A 22,955-nucleotide genomic window follows, 5' to 3' on the forward strand; every position below is an offset into this window, starting at 1 on the left:
TTACCTGCAAACTGATTTATCTGAATTGTAAATCCTTTACCTGAGACTGGATGGAGGTTCTCTGGACTGGAAAAAAAGGGGTGAAAATTTCCTCTTTCTCTAAGAGACACACATACAGTGATATATTCCAGATTCCATTTAGAAAAATCTGTCTGGCAGCAGTACAGAGCATGAACTGTAGGCATAGTGAAAGAGGAGGAGACTTCAGTTCATGGATGAGATGATGGACTGAACTAATGCAGTAACAATGGGAAGAAAAAAAGGGGGGAGTAAAATGTAGAGCTATTTAGCAGGTGGAATCTATATCATTGTTGATGAGATGTAGAAAATGAAGATAAAGGAAAAATATGAAATGCTTGATAAGTTCCTTTCGTGGATGAATAGCAATGAGTGATGAGGTGCAGGTTTAAGGGAAAAGTAACTTACTTTTGAACATACTATGTTTCCCTGTACCTGTGTGGCAAATCCACAGGAAGGTGCATCACCAATAGATTAGTGGATACCCTTAGATTAATGGATTTGGGGTTCAGGAGATTGCTGTGGGCTAATGCTAGAGGTTATTGAGTCATCAGTGTAACAGGTAGTGCCTAAAACTATACAGGGATTAAAGGTGAGATTGCTGAAGGAGAACACCTCCTGTTAGAAAAGAAAAGGTTTAAGGCTGGGCACTACGGAATATCAGCATTTAGTGGGTGGCCAAAGGAAAAAAAGAGAAGGAAACAGGGTTAAGAGTTAAAAGGAAACTCCATTCAAGTGGCATTCTTGAAAAGGCAATTTTAAGAGAAGAAATTGGCCAACAATGTTAAATGCCCTGCAGAAGTGTTGAATACAATGAGAGTTAAAAATAGTCTACTGGATGTGGCATATAGGTCATAGATGACTTTTGACTAGCGCGGTTTTATTTTAAGTGGGTAGTGGGAAAGAACAGACAGAAATGATATTCCTTTTTTTCCTCCAGGAACTTGATTCTGAAGAGAAGGAGAGAACTACTTGTAGCTAGATGGAACTGTAGCATCTGAGGAGAGGTTTTGCTGTTGTTTTTAATAAAGGATATCTGTATATGTGTATCCCCTTTAAGGAAGAACATGTCAAGAGCGAGGATAATCTTAATTTTGTATTTTGTTTTTGTTGAAGTATAATTATATTAGTTTAGGTGTACAACATAATGATTTGATATTTGTATATGTTTTGAGGTGATTATTTTTCATTTTTTGAGGAAACTCCGTGCTGTTTTCTTTAGTAGCTGTGCCAATCTATAATCCCACCAACAGTGCATGAGGGTTCTCGTTTCTCCACATCCTCACTAACATTTGTTATTTCTTATCTTTTTTGGTAAAAGCTATTCTGACAGGTATGAGGTATCTTACAGTGGTTTGGATTTGCATTTCCCTGATGATTAGTGATATTGAGCATCTTTTCATGTACTTGTTGGCTATCTGTATAGCTTCTCTAAAAAATGTCTATTTAGATCCTCTACACATTTTAAAGTCAGATTTATTGGTTTTTATTTTTTATCTTGATTTGTATGAGTTCTTCATATTTTTTAAAGATACAAGCTCTTTGGGTAGGGCTTCCAGTCAAAATGGAGGCGTAGGTAAACACAGCTCGTCTCCTCGCAGAACCACGTAAAAATTACAGTTAAACTATAGAAGAACCATCACTCAGAACCATTAGAAATCGAGTTGAATGGAAATCTGACAACTATAAAACTAAAGAACCACATCAATCCAGACTGGTGGGAGATGCAGAGATGCAGAATGGGCAGGTCCCACACCCAAGTGTGGTGCATAAAAATTCGGGAGGGATGTCTCAGGAGCGAGGGCTCCCAGCCCCACACCAGGCCCCCAGCCCAGGGTACCAGTGCCAGAAAGAGAAGCCTGCATAACTTTTGGCTGGAAAATCCAGCAGGATTGGAATCGGTGAAAAAAAACTACTGGACTCCCTAGCAGTTCCTCTTAAAGGTCCTGAGCCAAACTTACTCAGATTCACTCCCTCTGGACTCCAGCACCAGTAGGGTAGCAGCTTGAAAGGAACCAGTGGCATACAGGGAGGAACTCAAGTGTCTGGCATCAGGGTGAGAAATGGGGGACAGCTCTCTCCCAGACAAAAAGGTGCGCAGAGACTATTGTGCCTTTTTGAGCCCTCCCTGCACCCCAGAACAACAGACCCAGCAGGCAGGAACCCATCTGACTCTGACATTCCATCAACCTGGCTTACACACTTTGGCCTTGCCTGGCATTTACCTGAGGCCCCGTCCCACCCAACAGCATCTACCACCCCCACTGACTAGTACAGCGAAGTTGTCGTTATTCACCCATATACGTTCCAGTCCACTCTCCTTGGCTGCCAGGTTGCATTAACGTATCACCAACTGCTCTCATTACATTAATGTATATGTAGTCAGACTTTTTTGCTCTGGAATCCTATTTGGTGTAAACATAGGCAATGTAGATCATTGCCTGCCCCTGCTTTGCCCAGCTTAGCTTCACATTGCATCTGAACCGGTACTAGCAGATGAAAATGGTCAGAAGTTGTCCTGCTACCAAGTGCGGCCTGTGCCTTCTGTTGAGCTGGTCCAGCTTGTGGCTGTATTTCTATTCATGTTTCCACTTGGACTGGAGCTGTAGTTCAATTAACTGGTACATTAATAACGTTGTAGCCCTCTTTTCTCCTTCTTTCTGGGTGTTAGACCCTGTTACTTTGCCTTGTCTTATCTAGAGGATTACATCAAACACATGGAATTGCTGAAAGGCCATGACTGTCATGACTGCCATGGAACCTTTGCTGCCACTCCCTATTTTCTTACCTATCTCTTTGATTGTTTGTTTGCTTAAGTATGTTTTATTGATTATATTGTTACAATAGTTCCAATTTTTTTCACTTTGCTCCCCTCCGTCCAGCATCCCCCCTCCCCCAGCAATACCCCCCTGCAAGTCCATGCCTGTGGGTCGTACATACAAGCTCTCCCACTTCACCCTTTCATATATTCTTCTTCTTTTTTAAAAATAAATAATTAATTAATCGATTATTTTAACAGTAAAAAATAACAATCCCTCCCTCTCAGACTTAAGACCCTTTATAATCTTATAAAGGACAATGGGTGAAGATCTCAAACTCCTCTAGCTGCTTCAAGCTGGACATAATTGTCGTCCTACCTACCCCTGGGTCCATAAATCTCTAATAAGAGTGGGGGGTGCGGAGGGGAGGGTGGCCTTCCCACATGGGGAAGGATCGTGCAGACTCCAGGTCAGTTGGCTGTCCCCAGACAATGGCATGCTTGGTTTAACAGGCTGGCATCCTTGTTGTATTCTGGGGGCAACAGATTTGGCAAAAGGGTTAAAAGACATCATTCAATCCATAACTGCTCAATGACAAAAGGCAGGTATTAATTTTTCAATGTCCCACATTAGGAAAAAAAAGGGCTTCTTTGGAGGAAGGTATGCCAGGCACATCTCACCTGTCCAAAACCCTTTTGCCCACTATACTTAGTTTAGGCTGAGGGAAATATTTTAGGTTTCCCCCCTCTCAGACCTCTGTGCTCTTTCTGTTCAAGCCATTAGGATAGAAAAGAGAAACCAGTTTTAAAGTGAAGCCCACAGACCACCCCATACTTCACCAACCCAGCCACTTAGTTCAGCCAAACTATTGAGTCTCAGGAGGCGGCAATGCAGACAGGATTAAGTGAGGCCTACATGTACAGACAATCACTCAGGTAATGAGATCATAGGCTTATGTCCTTTGAAAACAGAAAACACATGTTAATTTATGTAACATAACCCATAAACAAGTCTCTAAATCTGTAAGACTGTCTCATTGGAAAGACATCCAGTTGCAAGGCATTTGACATTCTTCTTGTCTGTAAATTAAACATCTTTGATGATACCACAGACATAGTTTAGCTTACAAATGAAAACATATTTTAAATGAAAAGAAACTTTAAAGATGGTTAGGTGTACTACTTTATATAGTCTACCACTGAACATTGTGATTTTCCTTGAATCACAATTTTTCTCCCTAGATTACCCTCCTAGTCATTAAAGGGACTGCATTAAGTCCATTTTTAATTTATCCTGTTCATTTGCATAAACACAAGAGCAGCAAATGATCACTTATGATCTTTAGTTCTGCTTTGCTGGAACTTACACAAGGAACATTTAGGGTGACCTTCAGTCTGCCCTTCAGGGCACGGAAGCTGAGCCACATACCTGGCATTCAGCCTTGCCTGTAACCACCTGTCTTTTCCAAGTCCTTCAGGTTTTCCATTGTGCCTTAAGTTCCCTTCTAGCCATCTTTCAGGAAAACAACCTTCATTCCTTCCCTGGAAAGATTGCTGTGAACCACACAACCAACCAAGGTACCAGGCCTTTTATCTCGTGGGCTTTTATTACCTTCGAAAGTCAATCCCAGTTCCTCAGGGCTTTTTTGGTAACAACCAGAGCCCAAGCATGTCTCCTTTAGGCATGACATTCCAGTCAAAGTCTTGGTCAAAAAAAAAAAACCTCTATTAACAACTGGTCTTATTAGTTTTATGCAAAGAACCTTATGTCATTACTTACTTCTTTAGAATGCCAAACTCTGGAGGGATCAGATAGGGAGAAAAATATACAATGTGAAGGAAAATCCTTGTCCTTCTAATATTCACAGAACTTGCATTAACATTCTTTATATTTTCACTTTTTCCCCCACTAAAATTTTTTGTTTGTTTTTCCATTACAGTTGTCCCACTTCCCCCCCCCTTGCTTCCCTGCACCCTGCCCTCCTTTCTCCCACATTCAGTCCCCACCCAGTTGTCCATGTCCATGTGTCATTTAGACATGTTCTTTGACTAGAGCCTTCCCCTTCTTACCCTCTTCTCTCCCTCCCGCCTCCCCCATTGTTACTGTTAATTTATTCCTTATTTACATACCTCTGATTCAATTTTGCTCATTTGTTTGCGTTGTTCATTAGTTTCCTGTAATAGGTGATAGCATAAGGTATTTTTCTTTCGTTGCCTGTCTTATTTCGCTAAGCATTTTCTCTCTAGGTCCATCCATGTTGACTGTGTTCCTGTCTATATCTTTCCTGGAGTCTTTCAAAATTTTCCTTACATATTTGGGTGCTCCTAAGTTGAGTGCATATGTTTACAAGGGTTGTATCTTCTTGATGGATTTTTCCCTTAAGTATTATGAAATGTCCTTCTTTGTCTCTTTTTATGGCCTTTGCTGTGAAATCTGTTTTGTCTGATATAAGTATTGCTACCCCAGCTTTTTTTCATGTCCATTTGCTTGGAATACTTTTTTCCATCCCTTCACTTTCAGTCTGTGTAGATCTTTTGTTCTAAGGTGGGTCTATTGTAGACAGCATATATGTGGGTCGTGCTTTCTAATCCACTCAGCTACCCTATGTCTTTTGATTGGAGCATTTAATCCATTTACATTTAAGGTTATTACTGATAGGTACTTATTCATTGTAATTTTCCCCCTTTGTACTTGTGTTCCTCTCTGTTTCTCTCTGTTTCTTCATCTTCTTAAAGCAGACCCTTTAGCATCTCTTGCAGTGCTGGTTTGGTGGAGATGTATTCTTTTAGCCTTTCGTCTTGGAAACTCCTTATTTCAGCTTCCATTTTGAATGAGAGCCTTGCTCGGTAGAGTATTCTTGGTTGTAGGCCTTTGTTTTTCATTGCTTGGAATATTTTTTTGCCATTCCCTTCTGGCTTGTAGTGTTTCTGCTGAGAAATCTAATGGTAGCCTTATTGGAGTCCCCTTGTATGTTATTAGTTGTTTCTCTCTTGCTGCTTTTAGGATTTTCTTTTCTTTGAATGTTGCCATTTTATTATGATGTGTCTTGAAGTGGGGGTTCATCTTCATTTGGACTCTCTGTGCTTCCTGGATTTGCGTGACTCTTTCCTCATGTTAGGGAAGTTTTCTGTCATTAGTTTTTCAAAGAGGTCTTCTAGCCCTTGCTCTTCTTCTTCTCCTTCTGGAATTCCTATGATATGGATATTATTACATTTCATGTTGTCCTGCAGCTGTCTTAGAACCTCTTCATTCTTGTTCAGTCTTTTTTCACTTTGTGGCACTGTCTGGGAGTTTTTGTCTACATTGTCCTCCAGCTCGCTGATCCGATCTTCTGCTTCCTCTAGCCTGCTTTTAATTCCTTCTACTGTGTTCTTCAGTTCAGAGATTGTATTCTTCATTTCCTCCTGGCTCTTATTGATAGTTTCTATGTCCTTTTTCATACTGGTATAATTCTCAGTAAGTTCGTTGTAGTTTTTCTGGAGTTTTCTGTAGTTTCCACTGAGCTCATTGAGCTTCTCCATAATCCATATTTTGAATTCCTTATCTGATAGTTTGCTCCCCTCTATATCATTTAGCACTCTTTCTGGGGATTCTACCTTTCCTTTCTATGGGGGGTTGTTTCTCTGTCTCCCCATTTTTGTGACTTTTATTGTTTATTGCTGCTGCTTAGATTGATCTGCACTTCCTGGATCTGCCCCTGGTGGCATCAGATCATGTACCAGTCTGGCCCTGTGCAGCCTGTTGGAGACTTCCAGGGATCTACTGCCTTTGTCTGTCTTCTTTAGTTGTTAATCTATTCAATCTGTGATTAGCCATCAGGCTTAAGGGCTGAGGGTGTGGCACCTTAGTTCCTGTAGGCAGGGCTTTTGCTTCCTCTCAGGCTGACGCCACTTGGAGGGGAATGGTCTGCCTGCAGTACTGAGGATGAGTCAGCACTGGGACCCAGTCGGCTGCTCCCCCAGTTCTCCCCTCAAAACCACCGCGCCAAACTCTCCCCAAGCGTTTCTGCTCCTCTCTGCCTTCCCTCTGCTTGTGCCCAGGGTAAGTGAGGGCCAAAATATTTTTGTATGTGATCTGCTTAAGAGCTCTTTTTCTCCCGCTGTTTCTCTTCAGCTAGCAAGAAACCCTGTGGCTTTTTGCTTTTCACAGCTGGATACTATCTTACTTTCTGCTCTGTTGCTGTAGGCTGGGAAGCCCAGCTTGGGGTTTAGACCCTGCCCTTCTCAGGGGGAACCTCCGACTGCTGAGCTGTTTCTCAGTCCCTTCAGCTGCCACCCGTGTGAGCCCAGCTAGCCCTTCCGCGTCTCCGCACTCTCTACGGGTCACGTTGTGATGTAGTTATAAGACTTCTCTCCAACTAGTGTTCGGGTGGTTATTCCAGATGATTTCTCCAAAATTAAGTTGTAAATCCAGACTGGTCCTGGGAGGAGGTTAGTGTAGCTTCCACTTACTCCTCCGCCATCTTGGCTCTCCTATCCCTTTGATTGTTGATTGTTGAAATGACAACAATGGATTTAGAATGCTACATAAGTTTATTTGATAAAGCAGTGCAAGATCTGAGAGAAATAACTCTAATTTTCAAAGAATTTCTGTCGGTAAAATTCTGTCAAAGAAAATGATATGTATCCACCATTATAGTATCCCACAGAATAGTTTCGTCGGCAGCCGTCCGTCTCGAGAGACGATGGTGTAGCTTCTTAAGAGTCTATCTGCACCACCGAGAATGGCTGTGCAGTCCGACTCGGGAGTGACACGGTATCTGTCTCCTCCCGTGTTGAATCGACATCTTGCGATGACGCTGGAGTGTCCTCTCCAGTGGAGCTGAAGCTACAGAGCCTGGGCAGGGTGATATGGAGGGTCTGCTGTTGCCCATGCAGAAGACCCCCCCCTCTCTTCGCAGCTGAAGGACCCAAGGGAAAGACAGAGTCAATACAGCTTGGCTTCAGGTGCGCCTCAGGAGTTACCGGTGTTGACTACAACGTCAAACCGCCTTAGGGACTCCGGCTCCGGATTTTCTGTCGGGGTTTACTCCCTTAGCCTTTCCTCTGAAGAGGTATGCCGCAAGGCAGCGGAGGTTTTTTGGAGTCAGAGTTTTCCTTCTCTGATGTGCCCTGACTGGAAGATCGAACCAGCGACACTTAGCTCGCAGGCCGACGCTCAATCCACTGAGCCAAACCAGCCAGGGGGTACAGAATAGTTTAACACCCTAAAAATTCTCTATGCTCTGCTTGTCGATCCCTTTCTCACCCCTAACCCTGGAAACTGCTGATATTTTTACTGTCTCTCTAGGTTTGTTTTTTCCAGAATGTCAAATTGTTGAAATCAGAGTATGTAGCCTTTTAAATTGGCTTATTTCATTTAGAAAAATGCACTTGGTCATGGTATATAATTCTTTTTATTCATTGTTGTATTTAATTTGTTAATATTTTGTTTAGAATTTTTGCAGTTATGTCATGAGGGATCTTTATAGTTTTATTGTAAGTATTTTTTTGTTTTGGTTTTTGGTCTGATTTTGGTATTAAGATAATACTGGCCTCACAGAATGAGTTAGAAAGTATTCCTTCTACCTCAATCTTCTCAAAGAGATTACAGAGAACTGGTATAATGTCTTCCTTAAATGTTTGGAAGAATTTACCAGTGAACATATTTGGGCCTGGTGCTTTTGCTTTTAGAAGGTAGTTAGTTATTGATTTAACTTATTTATTCCAAATGTAAGACAAAGACATTATGTAGGTGGCAGGAAAGAGGTCCTGGTCTACTTAGGAAATACTACTGAAAGATTGAAGAAGAGAGATCAGAAAAGCATCCTGGACTTGGCTGTACAGCGATTGTTAGTGACTTGTACAAGAACAATTTCAGCAGAGTATTGAGAGCAGAAGCCAAGTTGAAGTGTGGATAGGAGGTGAGAAAGCAGAAATCACATGTACTGTGATCAAGTCTCTTGTGAGGCTTTGCTGTGAAAGAGAATAGAGGAATGTAGCATGATCTGAAGAGGTTTGTGGGCTTTTTTGGTTTGTTTTTTTTTCTTTTGATGAAAAAGATATTATAGTATATCATGTATATTAATAGGAATTAATAAAAGTGGGGACAAAATATTCATGCAAATATAAACAGAATTCTACCAAGATAATTTTTGAAAATTTTTAATAAATGGAGAGAGAAACCAAGATCATGTGTTTTAAAATTGTATTTTTAAGGATTTCTTTTTTTTTAAGTTTTGCAGTTGTTTTTAAACATCTTTACTGGGGAACAATTTGCATACCAAAATATTCACCAACATTTTAAGCATACAGTTCAATGGTTTTTAGAGTTGTTCAACCATCCCACAATTTTAGAATGTTTGCATTAACTAAAAAAAATTCCTCTTGCCTATTTGAATTCTCTTGGCATCCTCATAGAAAATCAATTGACTATAAATATAAGGATTTATTTCTGGACTCCCAATTCTATTTCACTGGTATATATGTCTGTCCTCAAGCCAGTGGCATATAGTCTTTTTGATTATAGAACTTTGCTGTAAGTTTTAAAATCAAAGTATGAGTTATCCTTTGTTCTTAATTTTCAAGGTGGTTTTGGTTACTCTGGGTCTATTTTTAAAGATTTCTAACTCTTCCTACATATATCTAAAAATTCAGTGCAGTTTCAATAAACATTCTACTTAAAAAAAAGAACTTGATAAGGTAATTTCAAATTTTATATTGCCATGGAAAAGGCCAAGAATCACAAAGACACCTGTAAAGTATAACAATAATATGAGAGAACATCCTTTATCAGATATTGAGGCTTATAATAAAGTTCAGTAAGTGATTCTTATTATGGCATAAGAATAGACAGTAGACTAATGGAATAAAATAAAGCCTTAGAAGCTGACCCAGGCATATGTGGCCTTTTCATTAGTATCATGGCACTTTAAGCAATGGAAGAAAGGAAAGTCTTTGCAGTAATTGGACTGTACCAATTACATAAAGTATAAAAATTAAATTTACCCTTAAAGCACACCATACATGAAAATCAATTTCAGGTAGATTATAGAATTATGAAAATTATGAAGTACAAAATAATGCTATTTTAATGACCTTGGGAAAGGGTTAGAGTTCTTAAATAAGCCACAAAAAAAGCATTAACCATAAAGGGAAAATGTTCTTTAAAATTAAGTATCAAAAGATACCATGAAAAGAGTGAAAAGGCAAACTCAAAAAGAAGGAAAAAAATATTTGTAACATCTCTAACCCATAAAAAAAGTGTAACTATAGTAAAAATACCTAGAAGTCTATGAGAAAAATCAGACAACTCAATTAAAAATAAATGGACTAAAGCTTCAAATATGTCCTTCATGAAAGACATTACCAACAAGTAGCAGAAAGAAACTGAGTAAGAGAAGGCAAAGCTGTCTGGATAAGTCAAATGATAGAGTATCCAGTAGAAATGTTTTTCTGTATTTTCAAGGCTCAGTTGGCCTCATTTACATACCTTTTACATATCATGGGACTTACAAATATTTATTAAACCGAAGGCCCACTCAAACGTTAGTCATCGATCTCCATTTTCCCCAAACATCAAAGTGTAGATTCCCATTATGTCTCAGTGGATTAAATCCAGATCTGGTTTGAGGAGCTGTTTCTCAAGAGTCTAGCGAAAACTACAGAGCCTGTAAAGATGAACAGGGCGAAGAGGGTAGGGGAGAGAGGAGGACGTGGCTGAAGCTAACATTTATTGAATATTTACTATGTGCCAGGCACTGTGCTAAACACTTTAAGTGGATTCCCTCATTTAATCCTCACAAGATTTTCACAGATGAGGAAACTGTGAGATTAATAAGTAACACTAATTTTGCTACCAGACCTTGTGTGCCTAACCTCTGAGCTACCTGTTTCCGAACCACTCCTTAGTAGCTTCTTTCTGACTATCCCATGGGGGGAGGGGTGACACAGCATCATATTTCCCAGCTGCATGGCTGATCCCACAACTACTGCAAGTTTCTTTGCCTTGTCTACTTCCTGACACACCTTAAGCTTTGGTATTTTCTTGGCTTTGAGGTCCAGAAGGGTGCAAAGTGTAGAATAGAGAATGCTCCATGCACGATATAAAGACAAAGTATGATATCCTCTTGTCCTCACTCTTCATCAAGTGTGGATGCCCATTTAGGGCTTCATAACCTGGTGACAGTTTATTTGCTGTGGTGGGAACGGGACAGATGGGGAATCTATCATCCTGGGACTGATATATGTAACACTTGCTAAGCTGTGCTGGTTAAATCAGAATACAGGTATGCTTAATGTGCTGAGGTATATTTTAGCATTTAACATTAAATAAAAAGAATAAGACTTCTGAGTTTTTTCATGTATGTTTTCAGTTTCTTCTCACTTTGCAAGGTATTTCGGTCAGAATATGTCACAGAAACAGATATTCTCAGCTTTTCATAAATATTTTCATTCACTTTAATAAAATTATAAAGTCAGTCTATTTTTTTATTAATTTATTGAGGTGACATTGGTTAATTTACAAAAGTGAGTCTCTCTTAAGGAAACTAACCTCAGACTGAACTGAGAACAATTGGTTTTGCTTCTGTTTTGCAGACTTTGACTAATGATATGAGTACAGATGATGAAAATGAATATGTAGAAGAAAAGGAAAGCTATATCTGTGCAGTGTGTCTGGACGTTTATTTCAACCCATACATGTGCTACCCTTGCCACCACATCTTCTGTGAGCCCTGCTTACGGACTCTTGCCAAAGACAATCCTGCAAGTACCCCCTGCCCATTGTGTCGGACCATTATTTCCAGAGTCTTTTTCCAGACAGGTAACTCTTCTCTTTCATTAACATGATTGCCTTATTATTCTGACCACCTCTTTGTTCCAGGTCTAAAGGTATTTTAGAAAATATTGTGAAGAAGTTATTGAAAATCACATATAGCATAATTTGTTACTCTCCAGTTTATAAAACAATGCTTGCCCAACTCATAGAAATGTGTTAAACTCCTAAAATCATAGGTAAGAATAGGTTCTCGTATTTAATCCCTTACTCTATGCTGAGGTCTTTTCTAAAAACATCCTAAGTAGTGTTGTTCAGTCTTTACTTGTACTTCTCCAGTATCAAGGATATTCCATTAAAATTTAAAGCAGCCTTGTTGATTGTTTATTCCTCATATCTGCCTCCCACTACTACTAATTCCTTGACCCTTGTTATTTCCTCTGGAGTCTCAGAGGAAACATCTGTAAATATCTGAGGAAAACTGTTATACCTTCCCCCAAATCTTCTCAGCCTTTTTATTGTTCTTAAGGTCTTTCTTCTTGAATGGGAAGAAAGTAAAATGGGAGAAAGGATTTGTTTATCTGATTGTCATTCAAAGACGGAATATAACGCAGTATTTAAAACATAGTAATGAAGAGAGGGAAAACTAATGAATGTGGAACATAGAGAACTGCTAAAGAAAAAGGGCAGGATGATAGAGGTGGGCAGAGCTAGTATTTATTGAGTACACTACAGTGTGCTAAATCTTAAAGGAAAAAATTTCTACCTCCACATTCTCGCTTCAACTACAGAAAATTTAATGGAGCTCAAAGGATGTGGGGATTTATGCTAAGAAACCTGAAACACCAATTTAAACGAGTATAAGCACCCCTGTGTTCATTGCAGCATTATTTACAAGCGCTAAGATTCAGAAGCAGCCCAAGTGTCCATCAGAAGATGAGTGGATACAACTATAGGACATTTGCACAGTGCAATACTAAATGGCCATAAAAAGAAGAAAAGTTTACCCTTTGCCAGCATGGGTGGACCTGGAGAACATTATGCTAAGTGAGATAAGCCAGTTAGAGAAAGACAAATACTATATAATTTTACTCATATGCGGAATCTAATGAACAAACTGAACTAACAAGCAAAATAGAAAAAGACTCATAGATGGGGAGCAGAATGACAGCTCCAGGCAGAGGAAGGCTTGGGGAGTGGAGGGATAAAGCAAAAAAGAGAAAGGACTCATGGACGTGGACAACAGTGTGATGATTGTGGGGAGTAACGGGGGTGGAGGTAGAAGAGGATATAAGGGGAATGACTTTTTTTTTTAAGAAAAAAATAGTAAACTGAATAAAATACATTGCACATTTTTCTTCCCTGAAAGAAAATCCAAGGACCCACCTGCAAGGGAGAATAGGATTACAAAGATGAACTTTGAATATCCTAACACCAATCGCTGCATGAAAACTTGCAAGCCTGGTTTAAGGCTCAGTAATCAAATAATGAAGCGAAGTAAAGAAATGCCTCCTTGATCTGCCTAGTGCATGTAGACTGGAGCACAAAATCACTGAACTGAGCTTAGACAGACCTAGAGACAAAAGGAAATGTCAAGCATAGTGACTCTACCCGGTTAAGAAATGTGGTCAGGGACATCAGCTGTCATCAATCTCACCAGGCAGATTACTCTTCCTCTCATTGGGAAGAAGTGAAGGATAGAGAGAGAGAGAAAGCAGAGGAAGCAGTTCCATGAGAGGGTGGGAGCTTACTGGAGCTTCCTCATTCCTGGCTTATATTGAAGTGGGAAAAGGGGGTTCTTTTTGAATACTAGGTCCTTTGCTGGATTCTTTGGAGTGAAAAAAGGAAAGGCACCCATGGCACCTTCTCCTCAGTGTAATCTCTATCTATACAAGAAAGCAGTTACTAAAAGCCTATTTTAATAAGAAGCATCTGGACTGTGGATGTAATGAGTTAAACAGATGCTGTCCCTGCTTTACATAATCTAACTTAATACTGGTAGCTACTTTAAAATTGCTTTCCTTAACATCTTAGACCAATAATGATTCACGTCTTTCTTGATTTATTTATCAAAACAACGATGCCATACCTTCCTTTATTTTCAGAATTGGTTCTTCTAAAATAAATCATATTGGAAATACATATTCCACTGGAATAAGTATTTGGTTGTGTACTATAATTTAGAAGCTGACAATAACAATGGGAATATTGTACTTAACTATTTATACCCTGCCTCAAAGGATTTTGAGGTGTTTTAAAAGATAAAATGAATGAAATAGCAGGACAAGGGAATTTATTACTTGAATTAAAATATAAAGACCAGGTAAGAGTGGATGGCTGATAAATAAGCCATATGGTTCTACATTGTAACTATAATTAGATGAAGTATTCGGTTTTAAATATTCTGGCTGACTAAGGAAAAATAAAAGGAAGTACACAATTAAATGATTCTCATGATTCATGAAAAGAAATAGCATTTCCCAAGAGTAAGCAAAGATTTATCTGGCACTTTAAAAGGAATTTTTCACAAGATTTCTCCTCTAGGGTATAATAGAAGATGAAGTAGGTGATGTCCTCAGAGCAAATGCGGGATCAGGTTTTCTAACATTGTGTTTTATGGTATTCTTTGATAACATCTGAGGGAATATCAGAGTATAACCTAGGGAAAGCAACATTGGTAGGATAGCCAAAAATATGGTCTTGTTTTCTTATATCTTCTAAAATTATATAAGTAATATAATTCATTATAGCAAAATTAGAACATGCAGATAAAATTACCAGGTCAAAATTCTCCATAGTCCTGCCATTTAGAGACCACATTTAGTAGTATCATTACAGTATATTTAAAGATCATCTCACACAACATTACTAAACAACAAGCTATGTTAAGAAATGGGGGTTTAGCATTAGCTGATAAATATTATTTTGTTATAAATGTCTTTTTATACAAGTGCCCACTGACTGAGACTGATTCCCAATCTTGTTTATTTCTTGCAAATGTACTTTCTTGTAAATTAATCTCCTAGAACCAAAAATGCCTGTGAACAAGCATGCACAGCACCTACCAAAATGAGGGAGAGTTGGATCTCCACTCAAAGTCAGAACCCATTCTATGTGTATCCATTTGAACCTTGAGGAGCAAGTGTTTGAACTGAGCAGACCCACTTATATATGGGTTTTTTTTTTTTTAAATATACAGTCAGGCCTCTGTATCCCCAGGTTTCACATCCACAGATTCAACCAACCACAGATCAAAAACAAGATTTTTGATCCTCGGTTAGGAATCATGGATGCCGAGGGCCAACTGTATGCATCGCTTTACACCATTTTGTATAAAGTGACTTGAGCATCCACAGATTTTGGTATCCACAGGGAGTCCTCAAACCAATCCCCCATAGATGCCCAGGGACGACTATAGTTATATATCGGGGAGTCAAAATATACAAGGGCCATACCCTTCCCCGTATTGTTCAAGGGTCAACTGTAATTCAAGTCTTGGAAAAGTAGTCTTTATAAATTTTTTTATAACATGCTGCAAATTTCCTTTCTGTCAGATTATTTTTGCAAATTGCATCATTAAGAAATAAAATGTTACATATTAAACAATATAGAACAAAGGGAATTCTTGGAAGGAAAGCTTTCATAAGAATAGGAAGTAATTTTAAATGGGTAAACAGGGCCTTTAATATTCAGAATATGATGGCTGAAAACATATATCCTGGCCTTTTAAATTAGAACAGAATACCACTGGATTCACTTAAAGGACTATACTGTGCATTTATAACACTCTTGTCATATTTCCCCTCCTTAATAAGACCCTAAGGCCTGCATTAACCCTATTATATCACTTTACCTCAAAACTTTATGGTTACCTTTTTACTCTATAGGATTTAATGCAGGTACTATTCCTATTTCACAGTTTTAACTCTTGCACTGAGCATACTGCTTTAAACTATTGTTAACAAACATTTGCTTAATTACAATTAGTTGTTGAAATATAAAACTATGAACATTTAAGCATAAAGCTGAAATCAGAGTCATTCCACCCTATTGGCATGCCTGCAGTCCAGAATTATTCTGCGTATTTGATTGTCTAATTTTATTGTTTGTGATATAATACAGTGAAACTCATGGTAATATATCCTATAATAATGTGAGTTATGTTTTTATGTAGTGGGTGATTGACTTCTGCATTCAGCTAAATCAAGAAGATTAGAATCCCTTTATTCTAACAATCATACATGATTTTTATGATAGTGTCACACAAAGATGCTGTTGTTTCCACTGGTACTGCTACCAAATTTAACTAAATGTATGATTTGAATAGACTTTAGAGTCTTTTTAGGGTATTCAGGTGTTTGTCTTTTTCTAACACTCAACAACATAAATTATTAATTATATCCAATACATTATAATATGTATTATAGTAAGAAGCATTTACATCCTAATAGATAGAATTTGTGGAGGTGGGGATAAAGGTGATTTTATCTTGGTCTGTCTTTAGATTTTTCTTAGTGATCTTCCAAATAATTTTGAGAAATGTAGTGTCGAAAAATTTTTATTACCAAATCCTGCATTTTTAAGTTAAAAATGCCAGTAGATTGGAGCAACACAGTTCTATAGAAAAACAATATCCTTGGGTAAGGTTTGAAGAGTTTATACAAAAGTGAGATAAGATTTAACATGTTTAAATAAGTTGTAATAATTTTACAATGGAAAAGAATTTGAAATCTTTTAATCCAGTGGTTATCAAATCTGACACTGCATCACAGTGACCCAAGGAGCTTGCACTGTAGAAAGCAGAGACTGCTGGGTCACATCTACAGCAATTCTACTTCAGTATATCTGGGCAAGGTCCCAGAATTTGTGTTTTTATGATTTTGATCCAAAGCCTGGCTGCAGACAGGCATTTTAGGATCACTGATCTAGTATAATGCCCTGCAGACAAGAATTACATTTAATTCATTTTTATATTCCTAGCTGGAGCAGCAAAGTGCCAGGCACATACCAGGTGTAAAATAAGTGTTTGCAGAAGATAGGGCTGAAAGCAGGTACAAAGAGGCCTACAACTTGTGAAGATTCCACAGCTGAGAGACATTAGAACCCAGTTCTTATTTGACACAGCAATGGTCAGAAGAGGGCTTCTGGATATTCTTTTTCTTCAAAGGTTCTTCAGATCAAGTATAGTAAAATCTTCTAAAATTGCTGGTCTCATAAGAGTAAGTTATGGACACAGGTGTATATATCCAGCAAAAAGTAGGTACAAATGCCATCTCATTTTGCACATTGTAATAATTTCTCTGATAATAATTATGTTAGATATTATAAATATATATATGAACCTTTTTTTTCGATCTTCCAGTCAGGGTACATCAGAGAAGGAAAACTCTGACTCCAAAAAACCTCCGCTGCCTTGCGGCATACCTCTTCAGGGGAAAGGCTAAGGGAGTAAACCCCGACAGAAAATCCGGAGCCGGAGTCCCTAAGGCGGTTTGACGTTGTAGTCAACACCGGCAACTCCTGCGGCGCACCTGAAGCCAAGCTGTATCGACTCCGTCTTTCCCTTGGACCCTTCAGCTGCGAAGAGAGGGGGGGTCTGCTGCATGGGCAACAGCAGACCCTCCATATCACCCTGCCCAGGCTCTGTAGCTTCAGCTTCACTGGAGAGGACACTCCAGCGTCATCGCAAGATGTCGATTCAACACGGGAGGAGACAGATACCGTGTCACTCCCGAGTCGGACTGCACAGCCATTCTCGGCGGTGCAGATAGACTCTGAAGAAGCTACACCATCGTCTCTCGAGACGGACGGCTGCCGACGACGATATATGAACCTTTCCTGGCTCGGTACATTAATCACATGGGTTTGTTAAATATTGGTTAAAAGTGCATTGTATAATAAGTATTTTGAAACTGGGAAACAGAAATATCACAGACATCATTATTACTTTACTTCTCTCATCTACCCTCTAGGAGAAGTTTGGTTTGTGGACAGTTATCATAACTGCAGTCCTCCAACTCTTACAAGAATGCCCTTTTGATCAGGTGTACTAGCTCAGTGGATTGAGCGTCGGCCTGCGAGCTAAGTGTCGCTGGTTCGATCTTCCAGTCAGGGTACATCAGAGAAGGAAAACTCTGACTCCAAAAAACCTCCGCTGCCTTGCGGCATACCTCTTCAGGGGAAAGGCTAAGGGAGTAAACCCCGACAGAAAATCCGGAGCCGGAGTCCCTAAGGCGGTTTGACGTTATAGTCAACACCGGCAACCCCTGCGGCGCACCTGAACCCAAGCTGTATTGACTCCGTCTTTCCCTTGGATCCTTCAGCTGCGAAGAGAGGGGGGGTCTGCTGCATGGGCAACAGCAGACCCTCCATATTACCCTGCCCAGGCTCTGTAGCTTCAGCGTCATCGCAAGATGTCGATTCAACACGGGAGGAGACAGATACTACCATGTCACTCCCGAGTCGGACTGCACAGCCATTCTCAGCGGTGCAGATAGACTCTTAAGAAGCTACACCATCGTCTCTCGAGACGGACGGCTGCCGACGACTAGAATTCAACTAACTTCCAAATAAGTCTTCAGTATAAACGAAGGGAGTGCAGTGGCACCCTCTCGTTGTTACATGAGCATTTTAGAGCACGGCTACAAGTTCTCTGGGAGGAGGGGTGGGGAAGAAGAGAAAGAAACAGGGGAATAAGAATTCTTGAGTTACAAACTCATCGACTTGGTTTATATCATCTCCCACATGAAATCTTCAATTACCCATCACTCTGACCTCATTTAAGGGCACTTTAAAAGTTGCAAATCAGTTTGCCCAAAAGTTCCTTGTTAATACAGTGCCACTTATCTCAAGGGATTTTTAATTTGTCAGAAAATACCATGAGTTACAGTCATCACTACGTAAGGCTAAATCCTGCAAGAAGACAGTTGTTACTGTAAGTGAATGTGTTATAAGCCATTTGATAACTTCTTCCATTCTCTTCATCAGTATGAATGACACTAATGAGTCCTTTGAATTGAACCACATCTTCTTGAATTGCCCTGTCTTCTTGTAACGAAAGGGGCTGTTCACAGGCAGTAGGCAAGATGAACTCAAACACGACAGCAGTGAACTGCTGCAGGAAACACTGTGAGTTTATCCAACCTGAAATGATTTAACTATTAAACAGATAAAAGATTAAAAACTCAGTAGCCATAACAACCCCCAGCATACATAATGAGTATGCAAACTGGAAATACTTTTATTCTAACTTGTGTGCTTGAATTACTAGTTCTTAGGTGTAGAATGGGAAAGGGAAGTTAAAGACAGTGGTAATTTAATACATAACCTCACTTGCCCAGCATAGTCTATTTTATTACATTGTTTCTTTTGTTGTTAAGTATAAGCTTTGTGAATCATTTTTCCTGTGAATTAGGTTAAGAATCAATCCAAGGGAATGATTAGGAAAAATAAAGAGAAAATTTCATGTAACTGGTTTGAGCAGAAGCTCAAAGCCTGAAACAGGATGGAAACTAAGGAAATGCTATAGGTTAGCGGTTTTCAACCTGTGGGTCACGACCCCTTTGGGGGTCAAACGACCCTTTCACAGGGGTAGCCTAAAACCATCGGAAAACACATATATAATTACATATTGTTTTTATGATTAATCACTATGCTTTAATTATGTTCAATTTGTAACAATGAAAATACATCCTGCAATATCAGATATTTACATTACGATTCTTAACAGCAAAATTACAGTTATGAAGTAGCAACAAAAATAATTTTATGGTTAGGTGTCACCATAACATGAGGAACTGATTTAAAGGGTCGCGGCATTAGGAAGGTTGGGAGCCACTGCTATAGGTGGTAATTGTGATATGAAAGTAAGAGGGGACCATTGATGGAAATGCTGTAGTTAACATCTTAAGTTCACAACCAACTCTGCACTGGCCTCTCTGAGAAGATCTTTGTCATTAAACAGTGCTATTCGGGGCATATCTTGCTTTCCATGGCTCAATATAGGGACTTTCTACTACTTGAAGTGAATATCATCATGTGTGTCTTCTGGTCTGTGTTTACTTGAAATGAGTATTTTCTTTTTCTAAACCATTAGCAAGTTTCTGAAAGGTTGAGAATTTATTTCTTCATTTTATCAAGTTCCTCCAATCAGCAGCATTAGAACCAGTAAATGCTCAAACCATCATGTGTAGAATGAAATAGAGAGATTGTGAAAAGTTCCAAAATGGTTTTTCCTTTCCGTTATCACTCCTGAGCCTCACGTGATGGTATCTAGCTATTCTATTGCTACACCCCTAACCCATTATTCCCCTTTTCTGTGTACCTGTTTATTTTCATCTTTTATGTACAGTCTTCTTGAGGGCAGGAACTATGTCTTACCGCTGCATCCTCCACAACTGGCATAGATCCGACATAGGAGCTACACGGTAAATATAGATGTATGTTCTATTTGTAGGCATATCAGAGTTTCCTCAGATGTGAATTTGGAATAATTATGTTTGCTTGACTTAAAAAGAAAATTGACTCTACTTTTGTCTTCACTGTCTTAAAGAGATCTGAATATATTATCAAAATAATACAATTACATTTTATGTTCTTACCATTTTACTCAAGTTAATGTTTAAAAATACTATTTTCTTTTGCTTTATTCTAGAATTGAACAATGCCACAAAAACATTCTTCACTAAAGAATATTTGAAAATAAAGCAAAGCTTTCAGAAATCCAGCACTGCAAAATGGCCTCTACCAAGCTGCAAAAAAAAAGCATTCCATCTTTTTGGAAGTAAGAAAACTAACCCCTTTTCCCACCAAAAAAATGTGTGCTAACTTTGTCCAAGCTCTCTTTTTAAAGCTGTTTTCTTCCTGCTTTAGAAATGTTAGTAGAAACATTTTTTAATTGATCAATTTTTAGTAAGGATTTTGCTGAAAGCTATAGGTGTGCATATGAAGAAAATGGAGATTATGCAGTAAGAGCAAAATATACTTTGTCTTGCTGTCAATAATGTGTAATGTGTAGATAATGAAATTCATCTCAAAAGTAACAGATTGGTCAAATTCTGTATATGACAAAAGCACCGTTTTTTTATAAAGATTTTGAATAATTCACTATCATAAGTTGTTATTTAGTTTTAATATTTTACAGTTATCCCACAAGATTAGGACAAGTATAATAGAAAGTGGCTGAGCCTTGGTGTAGAGTGTCTCAGAGGTATACAATGGACTAGGAAAACATTTTCTGTGTTCAGGTAGGTCTTAACTAGCATTCGACCTCAGGGATGTCATCAAAATTCTTCTTCTTTTTCCTTTCTTTTCTTTTTTTTTTTTTTAGTTTTATTTGTATTGTTTATACTGTTACGGTTGTTCCCCCTGTTTTCGCTTCCCCCTCCACCTAGCCCCACCTACTCCCCACCCCAAGCCAATCTCCATATTGTTCCCCGTGTCCATGTCCATGGGTTGTGCATAAATGTTCTTTGGTTAATCCCTTCACCATCATTCCTCCACTCCTTTCTGGCAACTGTCAGTCTGTTTTATGTATCTGAGCTTCTGTTACTATTTTGTTTCTTGGTTTATTGTGTTCAATGTGATATTTTTCTTTCACTGACTGGCTTAAGTCACTTAGCATAATTTTCTCTGGGTCTATCCATGCTGTTGCAAAATGTAAGAATTTCTTCTTTTTTACTGCTGTATAGTATTCCACTGTGTAAATGTACCACAGCTTTTTTTATCCCCTCATTTACTGTTGGGACACTTAGGCTGTTTCCAAATTTTGGCTATTGTAAATAGCTCTGCTATAAACATAGGTGTGTGTGTGTGTGTGTGTGTGTGTGTGTGTGTGTGTGTGTTTGTATTTGTGCTTCGGGATACTTGGGGTATAGTCCCAGAAATGGAATTACTGGCTCAAAAGGCAGTGCCATCTTTAATTTTTAAAGGGTACTCCATATTGTTTTCTACTCCAGACTACATGTCCATGGGGTTCCCTTTTCTCTACAACCTCATCAGCACTTGTTGTTTGTTGATTTATTGATGGTAGCCACTGTGACAGGTGTAAGGTGGTATCTCATCGAGGTTTTAAGTGGCATTTCTCTGATGATTAGTGATGTTGAGCATCTTTTCATATGTCTATGAGCACTTTGTATGTCCTCTTTGGATAAATGTCTACTCAGGTCTTTTGTCCATTTCTTTTTTTTTTTTTTTTTTTTAATTGTTTTTCAATTACAGAACAGAGGTTTTTCTGTTCTCCCCATTGTTCTCATTCAGTTGTTTGTCTTCCTGGCATTGAGTTTATTAGTTCTTTGTATTTTGGAGATTAAACCCTTGTCAGGTGTATCATTGGCAAAAATGTTCTCCCATATAGTAGGTTGCTTATTGGTCTTGCTGATGGTTTCTTTAGCTGTACAAATGCATTTTAATTTGATGTAATCCCATTTGTTTATTTTCTGCTTTGTTTCTGCTGCCTTAAAAGATATATTGGCAAAAATATTTCTATGTTGAGTATCTGAGATTTTACTCTCTATGTTTTCTTCTAGGATTTTTATGGTTTTGTGACTTTTATCCATTTTGAGTTTATTTTTGTGTGTGGTGTAAGCTGGTGGTCTAGTTTCATATTTTTTTTTTAAACCTCATCTTTCGTTTCTGTCTTCTGATATGTAAAATGGGAATGCTTATATATATCCCACCTAATTAAGAAAGTTGTTATAAGGGTCAAAGGAGCAAATGTGAAAGTACATTCTAAGTTATAACCAATTGCGCTATATAGATATAAGGAATTATCAAAATATGGGCAAGGCAATCTTTAACACCCTTTCACCTTTGAGAATTTGTTACTGTACAATATGGACATAAAGTATAATTTCACCTTTTATAAAACCATGGTGTGTCAGAGCATGAACTACTGTGCCTTTTCAGTATTTGCCCCTTATGATATTATGGGGTCTGGTTGGAAAGGTTTAGATATGAGATGTGGGGAACTATGATCCTAGGGGAACAGGAGGGACTCCTGTATAAGAAGGTGGATAATAACAGCAAGGACATTGACCAAAAGGAGAAAGAAGAAGAGCCTGCATGGTTAAGGTCAAAAAATAAGTTGATTTACAAATTCCCTGAGGTTTGAAGAAAGTAATTTATGGACAAATATAACTTTATACAGTGGTTTGAATGAAGAAAGCAGTTTAATGACATTATATAAGCACATACTATTTTTTAAAGTGGTTAGTAACTGTAGAAACCCATTATCCACAGATTTGGTATAAAAAAATCATTTAAAATGTAGCACATTTGGCCCAAATATAATATGAAATCAAATATAAGAAAATCAGTCTTACTTAAGTGATTCTATACCAAAGAAAAGAAAATTTATAATATGAGTTATATATTTTAAAAGATTCCATTGTATCCTACCTTCTAACCATACACCCAATTTTAAAA

At 38.5% G+C, this 22,955-nt stretch overlaps 1 protein-coding gene across 1 annotated transcript in view; it reads left to right on the top strand.

The window, feature by feature from the left end:
• Positions 1 to 22,955, top strand: part of RNF180 (ring finger protein 180) — a 125,597-nt gene that overhangs the window by 71,427 nt on the left and 31,215 nt on the right. The window contains exons 5-6 of the mRNA XM_090278938.1: positions 11,354 to 11,579; positions 20,185 to 20,313. Of these exons, the coding sequence (XP_090135064.1) occupies positions 11,354 to 11,579; positions 20,185 to 20,313 (355 nt within the window). The remainder of the gene's footprint in view (positions 1 to 11,353; positions 11,580 to 20,184; positions 20,314 to 22,955) is intronic.

Source organism: Furipterus horrens, unplaced genomic scaffold (genome assembly GCF_987537825.1).
Source record: "Furipterus horrens unplaced genomic scaffold, mFurHor1.1.pri manual_scaffold_5, whole genome shotgun sequence".
In the NCBI taxonomy this organism is placed as follows: Eukaryota; Metazoa; Chordata; class Mammalia; order Chiroptera; family Furipteridae; genus Furipterus; species Furipterus horrens.